This window comes from Vombatus ursinus, unplaced genomic scaffold, assembly GCF_900497805.2.
Source record: "Vombatus ursinus unplaced genomic scaffold, bare-nosed wombat genome assembly UNPS02014807.1, whole genome shotgun sequence".
NCBI lineage: Eukaryota > Metazoa > Chordata > Mammalia > Diprotodontia > Vombatidae > Vombatus > Vombatus ursinus.
The window spans coordinates 18640193-18655436 of NW_020954585.1; the positions used below are offsets into that span (position 1 = coordinate 18640193).

The 15244-nt window shown below is 39.4% G+C and overlaps 1 protein-coding gene across 3 annotated transcripts in view; it reads right to left on the bottom strand.

Moving 5' to 3' along the window:
* Positions 1–259: 259 nt before the first annotated feature.
* Positions 260–15244, bottom strand: part of AOPEP (aminopeptidase O (putative)) — a 568440-nt gene continuing 553455 nt past the window's right edge. For all 3 annotated transcript variants that reach the window (XM_027874398.1, XM_027874399.1, XM_027874401.1), the window contains 3 exons: positions 7000–7086; positions 4595–4739; positions 260–1009 (listed from right to left, as the gene is read on the bottom strand). In XM_027874398.1, coding sequence (XP_027730199.1) covers positions 4599–4739; positions 7000–7086 — 228 coding nt within the window. In that variant the 3' untranslated portion in view covers positions 260–1009; positions 4595–4598. The remainder of the gene's footprint in view (positions 1010–4594; positions 4740–6999; positions 7087–15244) is intronic.

Sequence of the window (15244 nt, forward strand, 5' to 3'; positions counted from 1 at the left end):
CAAAAAAGTATTTCCCAGGACTTCATGTAAGTGGGTAATAGGATTGAAAGTAAAGGGTCTCTGGCAAATCCTAGTCTCCTAAAACAAATATTTGGTTTTCTCCCTTTGAGGTGCAGCTTTCCACTTCTGCTCTGAGGCTTAGGAGAAAGCCAGATTCTGGTGTAGTCATCACAAGCTGGGGATTCCTGATAACTCGTAGCATATTCAAAGCACCATGAGTCTACCCAACAGTCCCAGGTCAAGTGCTGTTGCCTTGTTAGTAAGAGAGGAAAAGTGCTTTTTTTTTTGTATTAAGGTTTAAAATCATGTCTTTATCTCTTCCCACAAAAACAGAGAAGTAAATTCACATGTGCTGTTACCCGATAGGGATCCTTTTCAGATGAGAAGAAACTGTTTCCGTTTCAATACAAGTTATCTTAAATAATCCATTATGTTTTTGTTTTTGTTTTTGTTTTCATTTGAAAGGTCTCTAAGAACATCAATAATCTACTAAAACTCAGGCAGTAATGTTTGTAATTAAACATCTTAGAATGAGATGTTTTAGTGTTTCGTAAATTATATTTTACCTGGAGAATACTTTAAACTTGTTCAGTGTATCTGCATAACCCTTTTGAAAAATACCTGGAAAAATTCAGAACAAAATTCCAAATGTGGATATCTACAAAAAAAAATTCGGGAACAAGTGGCTGAAATGGCATGGAGGAAGAATACCAAATACATCTGGCCACTGGCTTACCGCACTAGATAGAAACCATGTGGTTTCTGGAAGTTTTGAACTCTATCTATTCAGTCCCATATGCTGAAGGAACCAGTACTTTTCAGCAGGTTTTACCAGATGCTTGAATATCTGCATAGAGATTGTCATGGCAGATCAGAATCACACGCAAAACTCTGGAGTGGGCATGTTGTATGGAATAAGCTGGAGCTCTCACATTGAGGTCCTGTGTGTGCACATACATGTAAGCTTGTGTGTGGAGTTTCTTTTCCTATATGTTCACTTGAAAGAAGCCTATGGGAGAGATAAGCAAAAAGAAATAAATGTTTCTTGTCAGCTGATTATTTAGTAGTCATATAATCCTTCCTTTGATGTCCAGGGTCAATGAAATCCTAGTACCACCAGGGTTTAGGAGTAGATATATTAAAAGAATCTCTGTGATCTCTCCTGCAAAGGAAACGGCAATAAAATTTATTACTCAGTCCCAACGAAGGAATTCTCGTAAAGGGTCTCAGTAAAGAGGTGTCTTTGTATTCCTCGCTACTCGGCTTTGGGGAAAAAAAGATTCATTGGGGGGCACAGGAAGAGAATGGTGTCTAGAGCCCATACCTCTAAATCTGGGATTTGCAATCCTACTGCTTTGCATTCAAACTACATGGTATGACCTTGACCATCACATGGACTGCTATAGGATGAAAAAAAATTACAGCCAAGGTTTCTTTTGGTACAAATGCAATAGAACACCACCTGTATATGTCTTCATGGTTTTCAGAGGATGTAAGCAACAGGAGACAAAGAAATCCAGTCTATATAGCGCTAGAAAAATCACCTTAAGTTAACCAAATTCAAGTTTTAGGGGCTTATGTACACTCTTTTCAAATCTGTACATCTTTGTGATTCTGCAAACAATATACACAAAAGTATCTCATAGAAGCATTCAGGTTTTTTTCCCCCTTATTCTTTGAACCACTAGCACTTTCCATCAAGTTGCTGCAGTAGGTGCTTGGGGCCGTCTTCACCCCGGCAGGTGTGCTTCTGGTCAGCATCTGGGCCCTTTACAAAAGGGGTGTTGTCTTTTTTGCTCTCGGGCTCGACTCCTGTTCCTGCTGAACTGAGCCAGTGTGTAAAATCAGAACTGTTATCAGCTCAGTAGGCACCGGAGGGCGGGTCCAATCAACAGCTCAGAACAGCAGCCCCTGCTACCTGCTACCTGGAAGCTCCGCTGGGAACCAGCCAATCACTGGAGGAGACCAGAAAGAGTTGAGGCTACAAACACAAAGGACATTTTGCCAAACCATCAAATTGGAAGATAAGCAATCCTCTGAGAAGCGTAAACATACCCATACACACCATTACACAGCTTTCACTGACCTCCATGACTTTATCTGTGGTCTAAAGTTTTCATAAGAATAGTTCTTGTCATACCCAAGTAGGTTTTACCTTCCAGACAAGGCAAATCAGTACAGGTTTAGGTTTCTACGATGGAGACAAGACTAAGTACTTGCAGGTGATCCTTGTATTCTTGACAGGATAAAGGACATTCTTCAGTCTGTTTCCAGTCTCTTTTTGCATGCACATGCATCTCTCAGAAAATGGCCACTTAATAAGTGGTGCAACTCAGCCAGCAATCTCAGTGCCCAATCAGGTTCACACTTAACGTTCCCATCTCACCTTCTCTTCAGGTGCAGAACTTAGCCACTGTGAACAAAGAGGAAATCAATTACTGTTCACCAATCAGCTAAGCTCTGCACCTTGTTAGAGAGGTCATCCTCTGAGCATTATTAAAGGGCTGGAAAGCATCTTCGACGGTTGCTTCTTTCTTTTGTTTCCAAGTAAGCTCTACCGCATGGGTATTTTTCCGCACACCTATGGACATTATCTATGGCTTCTGGAAGAGCAGCCAAGGTCATGGTTGCGTGGTAATCCCTGGCAATGTGATTTTAATCTTAAGTCACAAATCAGCATGCCAGGAACCCAAGCAGCCAGAGCACTCAAGAAAACCGTGGTGTCCTCATGAGTTCGTACTTTCACAACAAAGCGTTCACACTATGTCTGTCTCCATCTTACATTCTTGTCAATTTACCAAACAGGTGAGTGCTTTGGGTTGGGTGTTTTCGTTTGTTTGGTTGGTGGTTAGTCCATGTTCTATGAAGATCTTGCATTGAATTAAAAAAAAGTCAGAGTTATAAATACATCAGTATGACTGTGCAACACAAAAAAGAGGGCACTGACAGGGTTCTCAAAACCAGATAAATTTACAGGCTTTAGCACTTGAAGCACGGTTACTTTCTCAGACAAACATTTCCAAGGAGGCTGAGTAGTCAGTCCATGTGGCACTCTTCTAGGTTGGGAAGAAAAGTTTTATTATTGGAAGCTGAGACAGGTCAACCTGAGAGAAGGAACCCACTTCCCCTGAATCCATCCTCCACCACGTCCCTAATATTATCAGCAATCAACCCCCAATATGACTTCTCATTAAGAAAAAAATGGGCACACAAGGCCCCAGAATTCCCTCTGTGTCAGGCTGTAGTTAAGAGGCAGGGAAAGCAGGAGAGTGGGAATAAAACAAAGATTCTGAAGGCGTGAAGAGCAGATCTGCAAACAGGAATGCTTTCCCTTAAAACCAAACTCCTTAACAATCTAAGGATTCAGTAAGATTTTTGTCCACAAAAGCCTGGTCAAGAAACAGAGCAATGGAATGGGCTCCATGTTACTGTTTTGGTGTAGCTCAAAGAACTTGAAGAAATTTTAATTCTCTGCAGTTAAAAAGGGGCAATCTGATTTATATTAATGGCTAAAGGAAAAACAAAGGGCTTGTGCGGTTGAGACTGTCTCAATTGCTCCTTATTAAAGCACACATTTTGAAAGGCTCACTGAGCTGCTAAGTAAACTTCTTTTTTAGATTCTGAGTTACTATCCCTACTACCCCAAGCACAAAAATCAACATCAAAGAGCCCTTGTCTCCGTGCTAAAAGGATAGTCATTCATAATTAACTTATATTCTTGGTATCCTACCTCTCTGACATAAATAGGCTGTTTTAAAACAATCTCCAGAAAGTCCAACAACCTGAGCATGCCTAAAAGAGGAAGCAGCTTGAAAGGTTGAGGGTGCTTTTCTTAAAAACAAGCCATAATAGACACCTGCTAAACTCAGAAGGCTGAATTTTGATCCCACAAATTAAGTTTTTTTAAAAAAAAACCCAACAACCAAAAAAACCGCCAAAAAAAAAAATCCCCTAACAAGAGGAAAAGACTGTCAAGATGCGTTATATCATTAACCAAAAATGTTAAGTATGTTGGGCTGGAAAGGACTCTCATACCAAATCTAATCAGTTATGTGCTGAGCATGCTGGTGCAAAGGTACTTTCACAACTTAAAAGGAGAAAACATTTTCATGTAAAAATCCCAAGATTCCAGGGTGCAGGAAATAATGTACATTTTTTTTATGAGGGGGAAAAAAATTCTTAATTACATGTGGTAGTTTTTTGCATTTAGGTTCTCATCCCTCCTCAGCATGGCTGCTATTGCTTTTCTCTGGTCCTTTACTTCTAAATATAGCCGGAAGCAAACTTTACTGAAGCTTGAAATATAAGCCATTTCACTGGAAAACATGATCCCTTAGCTTTACCAAATTACCAGAGACTTAAAAAGATATGGTTAAAAATTTGCTTGAAGGCATCCTTTGCCACATATGCCCTCCCCAACTCCTGATTCATTCTAGCAACTTGATGAGAAGGTAAAAGACTAATGTTGCCAGTGGTTCAGTAGACAGACCTCACCTGTTTCCTAGCTTATTAAAGACTTACTTTGTTCCAACAAGGTGGGTGGTAGTTTTATGTTTGCACCAAACAAAGGAGAGAAGGAGGGGAAAATAATTACCTCTTTAAAATAACATCTCTGCCACCACCTTGGCTGATGATCTGTCCATGTGTTCCTTGGTCATCTCAAAACACTTGTGAGCGAGCTGTTGCTGCTTTGCATTCTCGCTCACCATTAATTCTCCATAGAGATACACACCCATAGCCTGCCAAGGAAAATACACAGAACATAACAATTGCTTGAACACTGAGAATATTATGAAATACACACACAACTATCTATATTAATAAATACATGCATATAAATATCTTTTTATGTGTGTGACTAGAGGCCCAAGCTTCTCTTATACAAACTACCCAAATGCAAAAACTGCACCAATTCTAGAGATGAAAAAACACAGGTACATCTGTTCATCTTACAGTCCTATTAAAACCCACTGTTTTTGGTGCTTTTCTCCCCTTCTTTTTTCACCAAGCAGGAAAAAGAAAAAAGAAATGACCAATTAATCAAAGTTGTCTTTCAGTCATTGGAACTTGGGGATTTAATCAACTGTTGAGTTCATTATTTCTAGAGGGATAGCCTTTTTTTTTTTTAAGAGACAGGCAGGAGGCTTAGAGCTTACTACAGTTCAATCCACTCACCCTATGAACACCAGAGAGAGCCCAAGGTCATCTAAGTACTACCAAGAATATACCATATGCTACTTTTGAACAGAAGATCAAGTTCTTACTTTTACTGACGTAGATGAATGCCTCAGTTGAGAGAAACACACATGCACATACTCATGTAATTTAAGTTTCCTTTTTAAAAAAGACGCTCTGTTGGTCTTCATGATTCATAGTGGAGACCAAGATTTCAGACGCATTTCAGCCAGTTCACACATAAGTTAATTCTTCCAAGCTATAACATACTAGAGAAATGACAAATTTCCCATCCAACGCATAATGATGCTAACATGACATCATGTGGCAGCCAGTGCCAGGAAGAATAATCAAGATGCAATTAGGAAAGATGCATTTTGGTTCCTTACAGCCTGATAGCTTTCCATGTAAGCATCCAAAATAGGGCTGCAAACACTGGCTTTTCTGTTTCAACAAACATGCTGAAAACAGTCACATTTGCATTTTTCCCAGACTTTTAAAATAGCCAAGTCAATTATGATCTGGACAAGCTAAGAACCACTTTAATTTCACATGCAATCTTAGTCCACAGCTCATTTATGCCACAGATTGCACCCTGCTGGAGCAAATTAAAAGGATCTAAAAGATAGGAGGATAAAAACTTAGTAGTTATAGTTTCCAAAAATTCTTTCCCTAACAAAAAAAAAGCTTTAAAATGTTCATCTTTATTTGGTTAAAAAATCATTATTCTAAATATACCACAGTTAAACTTATTTTTTAGTATAGACCTTAAGGAGAGAGTTGTTTCTTTCTCTTAGTCTCCTTGTATTCCCAACCACCTCCTTCTTACTCCAGTGGGGCACATGTGACATTTCATAATGGCCAGAAGTTGTATGGTACTCTTTGTGGGGATAATTGGTCTTTGTTTTCTGCTTGCCCCCAAACACTCTGAATGCTATCAAAAGTCTTTTTGTTTCATTCTTTGCTTTTAAAATGGATACATTCTGTCTAACTCCTTAATGGCTGCCATCTCATTCAAAAGCTAAATTCCACCCAAGCCCCAATGCATATCAAGGAAGCAAAAGTTTACATCACTGACAACAACCATGTTAATCATAGCAAAACTAGAAATGGTCATTCGAAATATGGCAGAGCAACCACTTCAAAAGACATGTGCCATAACAGTCACAGAGGGTTCGAGAAGTGGTAGTAATGTCCTAGTGGAAATGAAAAAGAGCATGAACATGTTTATCTAAAGATGAAAGAGAACTACACCTTTTAGATACTTGGGGACATATACACATCTGTAAGCATACATTCCCAGATGGCTGTCTCTATTTACTGAGGCACAACAGACCTAATGGTAAAAGGCTGCTGGTGACCACAAAGTTATCTATTCTGGTGTCTTGTACATAAAGGCTATTAAATAACATTAAAAATAATGATATTAAAGTCACAGACAGCATTCACTTGAAATACTCCTAAAAGTAGATTGAATTGACTGAGTTATGTTTAGTAATAATGGAGGCCAAACAGGAAAAATCCCAATGACCATCATGGGGGTGTGTGTGTGTGTGTGCGCGCACACGCATGCGCACACACATGACACACATATATATTAATAAGTACAGTGAACAGAGAGACAAATATAAATTTGTACAAAAATTCAACAGCTAGATAAAATATTTTAAGTAATGATCTTCATTTTGGGGAACTCTTTTGAAAAGCTTAATAGGTGACATAAAAGAGATATCAAAGTAATCTTACATTCTAGTGTTATATTCTTGAAAGGAAACAAACCTAAACTACTAGTCCTTCCCTCCAAACCTGTCAAATGTAACTTGCCTGATCCTCCAGAAGAAATCTTTCAACATCTTCATACGCTTTAGTGTATTTGTGTTTAATGACAAGTTCACACCAACGATGTCGAACCTAAAAGGACAAGACAGAGAAACTCTTAGGAAGCAAAGTATCTTTTGGTCAAGCAGTTTTCAAGATAAGTGTTTCCAGTACACATATTTTCAAAAGAATTAAAACAAGCATTTGTCACCCAACAAGAAATGAACCAGAGTCCTATTTTTAAAAAATTAGCTAATAAGTGAAAGATATTACGAAACAAACTGGGGTAGGGTAGGTGCACATTTCAGTTCGTTGCTTTAAATGCTTTAAAATATTAATGTAAAACAAAGAAAATCAAAAAGGAAAACAATCATCTCCAAAACAAGTTGCCTACCCTGTTTAATATAGTATGTCACTGATACAATTTTTTTTCCTTCAAGCCAAAAACTGATTTTTTATTTTGTATCACAACATGTGGTTCAATGCTGCTGACTCTAAGACTAAACAGTGTCACAAAGAGTGCCTTACATATTCCCAAGCAAGGGCACATTACAATACTAAATTCTGCATTTTTTTATTTCTAACCAAGGAGAACGCAAACAAAAGGAGAAACATCAGAGTAAAATAGTTCTCTTAATAATGAATACAGTGTGTAATGTACTTAAAAGAGCTAAATTTACATCTTAAAACTTTTTTTCCAAAAAAGGATATTCTTCAAAATTTTGCAAGCATAGGTTAGCCAAAAAAATATACATATATACACAATCTGACAATACAGAAAAGCTTAATTGCTGCAGAGCCTCTGCTTTCCAAGGCTAAAATGAGAAAGTGGGTTTTGAGCATTCAAATCTAAGGCAATCACCTTATAGTGTTGCTGGTTAAACAGCCGGGCTGAGCCGTGCAGGGCCTAACTACCGATTCCTTCTGTTTACATGTTTTGAGCTACCTGAATTTAAAAAGAAGAAAAAAAAAATCTAGTGCTGTGACTTGAAGTGTCATTTCCCACTGCATCAAAGCTTCCTCAATTATAGTCAATGAGCAGTCTAATGTTTTATATTCCATTATTGGTTCAACATCAGCCCTAAAGGGAAGTAGCTAAGTGCATTAAAAACCTACTTACATTACAGCTTGCTTTTACTGCCTCTGAGAGTGGGAGGCACTTTATAATAATCAGCTTTTTGTGGTAAAAGTAAAATGTAAGCAGTTTCAACATTTTTTGGCAGTCCAACCCCAAATTATATTATTATCTACTACCTCAGCAAGATTTTCCTTGAAGGTAAATTTATGGACAAACGATTAAGAATGAAGGAAAGAAAACTCTTTGAAAGTTTCATTTTTCTCTGGGGCTCTTTCCACGGTCCGTATCTTAAACAGGGATGATGATAACCCGGGTCTGCTGCTCTGCATTCTCCTATAAAGGAGAAGAATGCTCTGGATTTTCAGGAAAGGGATGCCATCTTCAGTAGCTTCATTTATACTGATGGAGAAATTTCAGAAGCTCATGTGAATGAACAGACAGTCTCATTATAATCATTTAACAAGGGAAGAATGGTTTGGGGAAGCAAGGAATGTGAGTGAGATCTTTATGTCTTTAACAAATGGTCCCCTTCTACAGAACTAATGGAAAACAGCTAAGGCATACAAAGAGAACAAAGACCCAACTCCTAAAATAAAAGTTTGAGTACAACTTCCACATGAGCAGCCTGGGTAAAAAAGGTACAGCAGTCATGTCTAATTCAAAGGGAGCAAGAACCTCTACCTACCCCACTCAACCCACACACCTTTTGCCTCCTATTCAAAAATCAAGTACCATCTTGCCAAAAAAAAGGGGGGGGGGTGTGCCTTCTCTTGTAGTTTATATATATATGTATGTGTGTGTAAATATGCACATACTGCAGACACAAATCAACCAAATAGAAAAAAACTTAATATTTGTTGATGGATTGATTTGTTACTGTGGCCTACAGCTATCTGAAACAGAGAAGAAAATGATGTAAGTTTTTGAGATCTACTTGGCTTTAACTTGAAAAGAATGAGGACTTTTTGTTTTCTCCCACTGAATTTTTCTTATTACTGCCACGAAGGTTTTGACCCTCGTCTTCTCCCCTTCCTCCTCGGGAATGGCAAGTTCTAAGGCAAACAAAATAGAAGGTGCGACAACCTTGCTGGTAGTGACATAGCAGGTCTCTGACTCTTAGACTGTCCTTCAATTTTATTTCACTTAGGGAAAGTGCTAGAAGGATATGGAAAAGCTTTGGGAGGTTTTCCGCAGCAAGTGAAATCACTCTCCCTTCTCAGACAAATAAAATGATTTCTATTTGTTGTTAATAAGAAGTATACCTTATTATGAATTCTGTGCAGTATCTGGAGACAATACACCCTACCCCACCTTAGTTCCCAACGTTACAACAGGAAAGGCAAGAACAAGATCCCTACATAGAGCTAAAAGTGTTACTAGGGACAGGACGTTTAAAAATAAGTCACAAGGATGCGGTATGGACAACTGAGTGCCTACCAGATATTTCCTGTTTGGATACTCAGTATTTTACTTTCACAAATATCTGAGATAAAAGCTTGGGAAAAATGAGGCAAAACCTGAATTGGTCATTCCCCACCACTCCAAACGAGCAGTATGCACCACTATAAATCAGTTAATGATATTCAAAAGTATTAAGAATGAAATTCTCTGCAAATCATACCCGTTTTCCCCAATTTCGTTGATAAAATTAGAGATATTTTCCTCTCTTAAAAAAAAATATCCATCATATCTTAAAAAGGAATAGTGTGTGGAGGGAAGGGAACAAGCATTTATTAAATGCCTACTATGTACCAAGCACTCTAACAAGTGCTTTGTAAATATTACCTCATTTGAGGTAATGTTTGGCACAGTGTCTTCAGCAGAGAGGGAGAAAATCTGAAGAAAGAACAACAGCGGTGGTGGCGGTGATGGTGGTGGTGGTGGCGGCAGCAGCAGCCAACCAATGATACAGTGAAAGATCTAGACCCACAGATCCTGCTTCCGAACTCCTCTATTCCTATTTTTCCACTTCCTCATGCATCTGGGAGGGCTTTGACTGACTTCCTTTGTGATTAATTCAGAAACACAAAATCCCTTTTAGAGCCAAGTTAACATAACTCAACTTCTTTTCTCAATTTACAAAGTCAGTAAAAAGTTCAAAATTGAGCTGACCCAGAAGAGAGGATACCTGTCTGTTCATTTACACCCACCCCCCGGGTGTACCTTTTTTCTGTGTTTGTTCTTAGGTTTTTATTTGTTTGTTTGTTTTTTTAATTTTCCCAGGGAGAGCATAAGCTCCCTTTAGGACAGGGATTCTGTTGCCTATTTCTTTAACAGTGAGTAACACAGAAGAGAATGCCCTTCACAGAGCAGTCAGTTATTAAACCAAATGATCCCCCACTGTTCCTCTTGTGGATTTTTCAGATCTAAAGAGAGCTGGTGACCCACGAGGCAGATAATGTAACGAAAAATTCCTTTACATGAAGACAACCCAACTCCCCCTCCCCATTCTAAATGGTCTTCAGCAATCTAGCTTTACTCCTCTCATCCTTGGGGAGGGAGGGACCCTGAAAGCCAAACCTAACCACAGACAGTAATTAAGAGAAAAGTTTCATTCTTTGCCGCTGGCAAAGGAGCTGATTGCATCATGGGCTTCAGTTCTACCCATAAGATTCAGTGACTCCCAAAATATAGCCAGGGGCAGACAGACCTTCCGTTATTCGCATATCCTGCCTGTGACAGAAAACTACATGACAAGGAGCAGAAGAGAAGTGATTTTTAAAAATAAAACTGCATGTTTGTATTTATTTGTCCTTTGAGTTAGATCTATCCACTCACTCTCAGTTATCTGGAAGGACAATGAAAAGCTGGAACCTATTTGGAGAACCAGCAGTTACTATTGTAGACTTCTGCGATAGATGCTCCCCAGCTTGGGGGGAACCCTCCCCCCAAACCACATTGGCTTCTTCCAAACATCATTCTCACCTCCTCACAAGAGAGTTCTCCTCCCTAGCCTAACTACATTAGAACCTTGTTGATTATGAAATCTTGATAAATGCACTGCTGTGACTTAAGAGTCACTTTTTAAAAAAATCTACTTCCAAAATTTCTGAAGTTATCTAAAAAGTTTATACTTGAAATGATCTAACAGGACAGCAGGCATAAAAATGAGGTAAGGGAAGAAAGGAAGAATAAGAGAGGATTTGAGAAAATAAAACAATGGAGGGCAAGTGACAGAAATAAGAGAATAAGGGGAAAAAATGGACATACAGCTGAGAATTGGTGAAGTCTCTGAAGTGTCCAGACTTCCCACTCCTCTAACTGACCCTTCCTATCAAAGAATAAGCTAAAAGAGCAATAATGATGAGGATACCTCACGTTTAAAGAATATTTTTTATATTCTGCCCATTCATATTTATTTTCTCCTTCAATTTGCACATGCCTAGGAAGTTAAGTGCAGGTATTATCTCAGTGTTAGAGAAATGGAAGTCAAGCACCTCACAGGTAAACTGACTGACCAACTTTCCTGTACTAATTTGTAAGAGGAAGGAGAGAGGGCCACTAGAACCTCTCTTGATTCTTAGTAGAGTGTGTTTTCCTCTACAACACAAGAACTGCCTTACATTTAAAATAATATAGCCCAAGATTAAGATATTATTTTAAATCAGCCTAACTACTTCTGGTAATACTTAAAACATATTTTGTTCTTCAGGAATGGTATGGGGCCAATTTGTTCTGTGAAGTCTGGATTCAGTCAAAACGCTGCACTTGAGGGCCTAGAGGGACACACACCCCCACCCCCACACCCACACCCACACACACCCACACCCACACACACACCCACCCACACACCCACACACCCACTCTGGACTTACTACTTAAATTCAAAAAAAAATCAAGGCCTCCTATTTTCTTATGTATTTATTATAACTGTTAGCAGAACTAGTTTGTTTCTAAGCCAAATCTTGGAGTAAAACACTGAAGTTCAGTCTTGAATGATGGGTGGGATCAAACCCTCTGTGTACTTACTGTTCAGTCCAAGAAAAATAAATTTGCTTTTCAAAGCTCTCTATTCATAAATTACGGGAATCTGTAATGTGTAGTCATTAGTACACAGGTGGTATTTTTAATATATAAATTCTATTTCCATGGATGGAAATTTATTTGAATAAGATTTTCCAGGTTGTTGAATCATTTAAGAACAAAGCATTGGTGATAATGAGAGCACAAATGCTCTGACGGAATATTGGCTCAGCATTGTGACCTATTCTTACTGTTCCAAATCCCATTAAAAGCAATTGGAACAACAAACAAGACACAATGGGGAACGGAATCACCATTCAACAAAAACTGGGAAAACTGGATGGCTATGTTTTCGGGTTAAAAAAAAAAAAGTAAATCTAATTCTGCCTTTCATACAGGCAACACAGTAAACTAAGTGGATTAGCCATTTAAAATTTTTAATTATGAAAAAAACTCCAAGAAAAGGGGAAAACTGTCTCATCTATAGAGAGAAAGGACATTCAAAAAAATCAATAAAACAAACCAACAACAACAACAAAAAACTGGAAATGATAAGAGTGACAACTGGAGGCAGGAAGAACTTAGTCTAAATCCTGTCTCAGACACACTTAGTAATTATGTGATTGTGAGAAAGTTAACTTCTTTCAGCCTCAGTTTCCTCATCTGTAAAACGGAGAGAGCAATAGCAGTTATGACACAGAATTGTTGTAAGGATCAAGTATGTATAATCCTCTGCAAACCTGAAAGTGCTATATAAATGTCAGCTATTATTACCTGTAGCATACAAAGATAAAAAGATTCTGTACAACAAAAATAATTTCTAAAATTAAAAGAAAAGAAGCAGATTGAGAAGAAATATTTGAAGGGCCTGATAACATCTATATGCAAGACTAAGGTCAAACGACATAAAGAGAGTTTACAAAGAAGGAAATAAAGAATGTTAATGGCCACTTTAAAAGAGTAAGTTAATTCAAACACATTAAGAAATATAATCATTAAATATAATATCATGTTAACATATTATGTGCAGGACACTGTGATACAACATGAGGACAAAACCCAGAACAGCTCCAGTCTTCGAGAGGATCATATTCAACTGTGAGGCTATAACACATCCTCCAGTGAGTAATAAAGTCAGTTCAGGAAGGAGCAAATGCTGAGGGGAATGAGGGTGGTGGGAGTGAGGGTGAAGGCTGGAGAAGGGCTCCCCTAGGAGATGGCAAGTCAGCTGAGCTCTTACAGAAGACAGCGAGAACAGAAGTAGCGGATGCCACACGCAAACACAAAAAAACGGACAGGGAAGACAGAATATCCCATATGGGCAATAGCTAAGAGTTCGACAGAGCAGAAAGTGTGTGAAGGGGAGAATATCATCAAATATGAATAGAAAAAACAAGTAGGAGATATTGTAGATGCTTTTAAAAGTGAGGCTGAGCAATTATGAGTTTTATTCAGGAGGCAGAAGAAAGCCAACGAATCCCTGACAAAGAGAGGGAGAGGGAAGAAGGAGAGGGAGGAGACAGATCCGTGTTTTAGGATCAAAAACCAGAGTCTGGCAGCAAGAAGACCAATGAGGCTACTGCAATAGCCCAAGTGATATGTGATAGGGCCCTGAAAGATGGTAGACTAGGCTGAGTAAATAAAGAGGTGACTGATAATATTGTACAGTTACTATGAACAAGACTTAGAAACTAATTTGATAGTTAAGAAAAGACCCAGGTATGGAATTAGGATCAAGTCCTTGACCTGGCTTTTCATCTTGTCCCTTGTGCTTCTGGGAGTATGGACGGTTTTGGGGGCCAGGGTAAAGCAGGGGATAGATGTCTGTATCCTGGAACTGGGGTCTTGCTTTGGAGATGACAGACCCCAAAGCTGAGCCTCCTGCTAGTCCTCAAGGGCAGGCTCTGAGTCTTTCCAAAGGTACATGGTAGCACCTAGGCCAGGATGACAGCAGAGCCCCCAGCCAGAGGTCATAGCGGTTACAGTCAAGAAATGAGGCAGCACCCAACAAAGCAACATATGGCAGTCACCAGTAGAGTCCAGCAAGGCCAAGGTCAGTGGAGCGGTCAGAGGACATCAGGCACCTGGTAGCCTTGCAGTATCAAAAGCATGAGCTGCCCTGGGCACTGCAGCACGTAGCAGAGCCCAGGGAAGCAATGTCTGCAGGTCAGTGGGAGGAGCGTAAGGGGCAACTCCCGCCTTCAATGCTGCAGAGTCACTGATGGGGGCCACCTCGTTCTACTACTGAGCTTCACTGCTTGGCCTGAGTTACCACCATCGCTCCAGCTTTGGGCTTGCTGACATCCTGGCCCAGGGTGGCTCGTGGCTTGTGGAAAAAACATGAGGCCACTCCCTAAGAGCAGAAGTCTTGGCCTCTAAACCTTTTTGATGTCATGGATCCCTTTGGCAATCTGACAAAGCCTTTGGGTCCTGTCTTGGACACTTCCTGAGCAAGATCTCGGCTATAACCCAGAACTCTCCATTTCTTGACTTTTGAGCTGTAGTGTGGCACTACTGCTGATCAAGGTGGGGAGTGTGAGAGAGAACTTCCCTCTGTACCTTCCTTGCTGCCCTTCTCAGAAGCAAGGGAAAAAACGGAGGGCAAACTTGTGAGGATTTCTTCAAGTGTCTGGTTGCTCCTCGATGGGTGGCTCTCTTTTTGACTGTGTCAGAATTTAAACTAGCTAATTTTTTAATCTAGGGGGATCTTGGCCAATTGTTAGTTACCTTCATCAATGCCCTATTAATACTAGCTAACATTTAGTAAACACCTACTATGTGCCAGGCCCTATGCTAAGCACTTTACAAATATTACTTCTTTTGATCCTCACAACAACCCTGGGTAGTAGGTGCTATTATTATCCCCATTTTATAGTAGAGAAAACTGAGGCAGGCAAAGGTTAAGTGACTTGCCCAAGGTCACACAACTAGTAAGGGTTTGAGGCTAGATTTGAACTTGGATTTTTTTACTCCAGGCCCAACGCTCTATCCACTGCACTGCCAGTTGCCCCTATTTACAAGATGTCTGAAAGGACCACACCCTTACATCTTATTGCCTCTGTTATCTGTGCCTTACCTCCTGTAATTCAGTCAAGTGAATGGGGGTGGAAGGAGCTCACATTTTTTCAGGGGTAACCCCAGCTGTAATTTGTTTTATCCTTTAAAAAGCCTAGGGGTTTGGTTAGTAATTTGTACTTTGTTCTGCATATT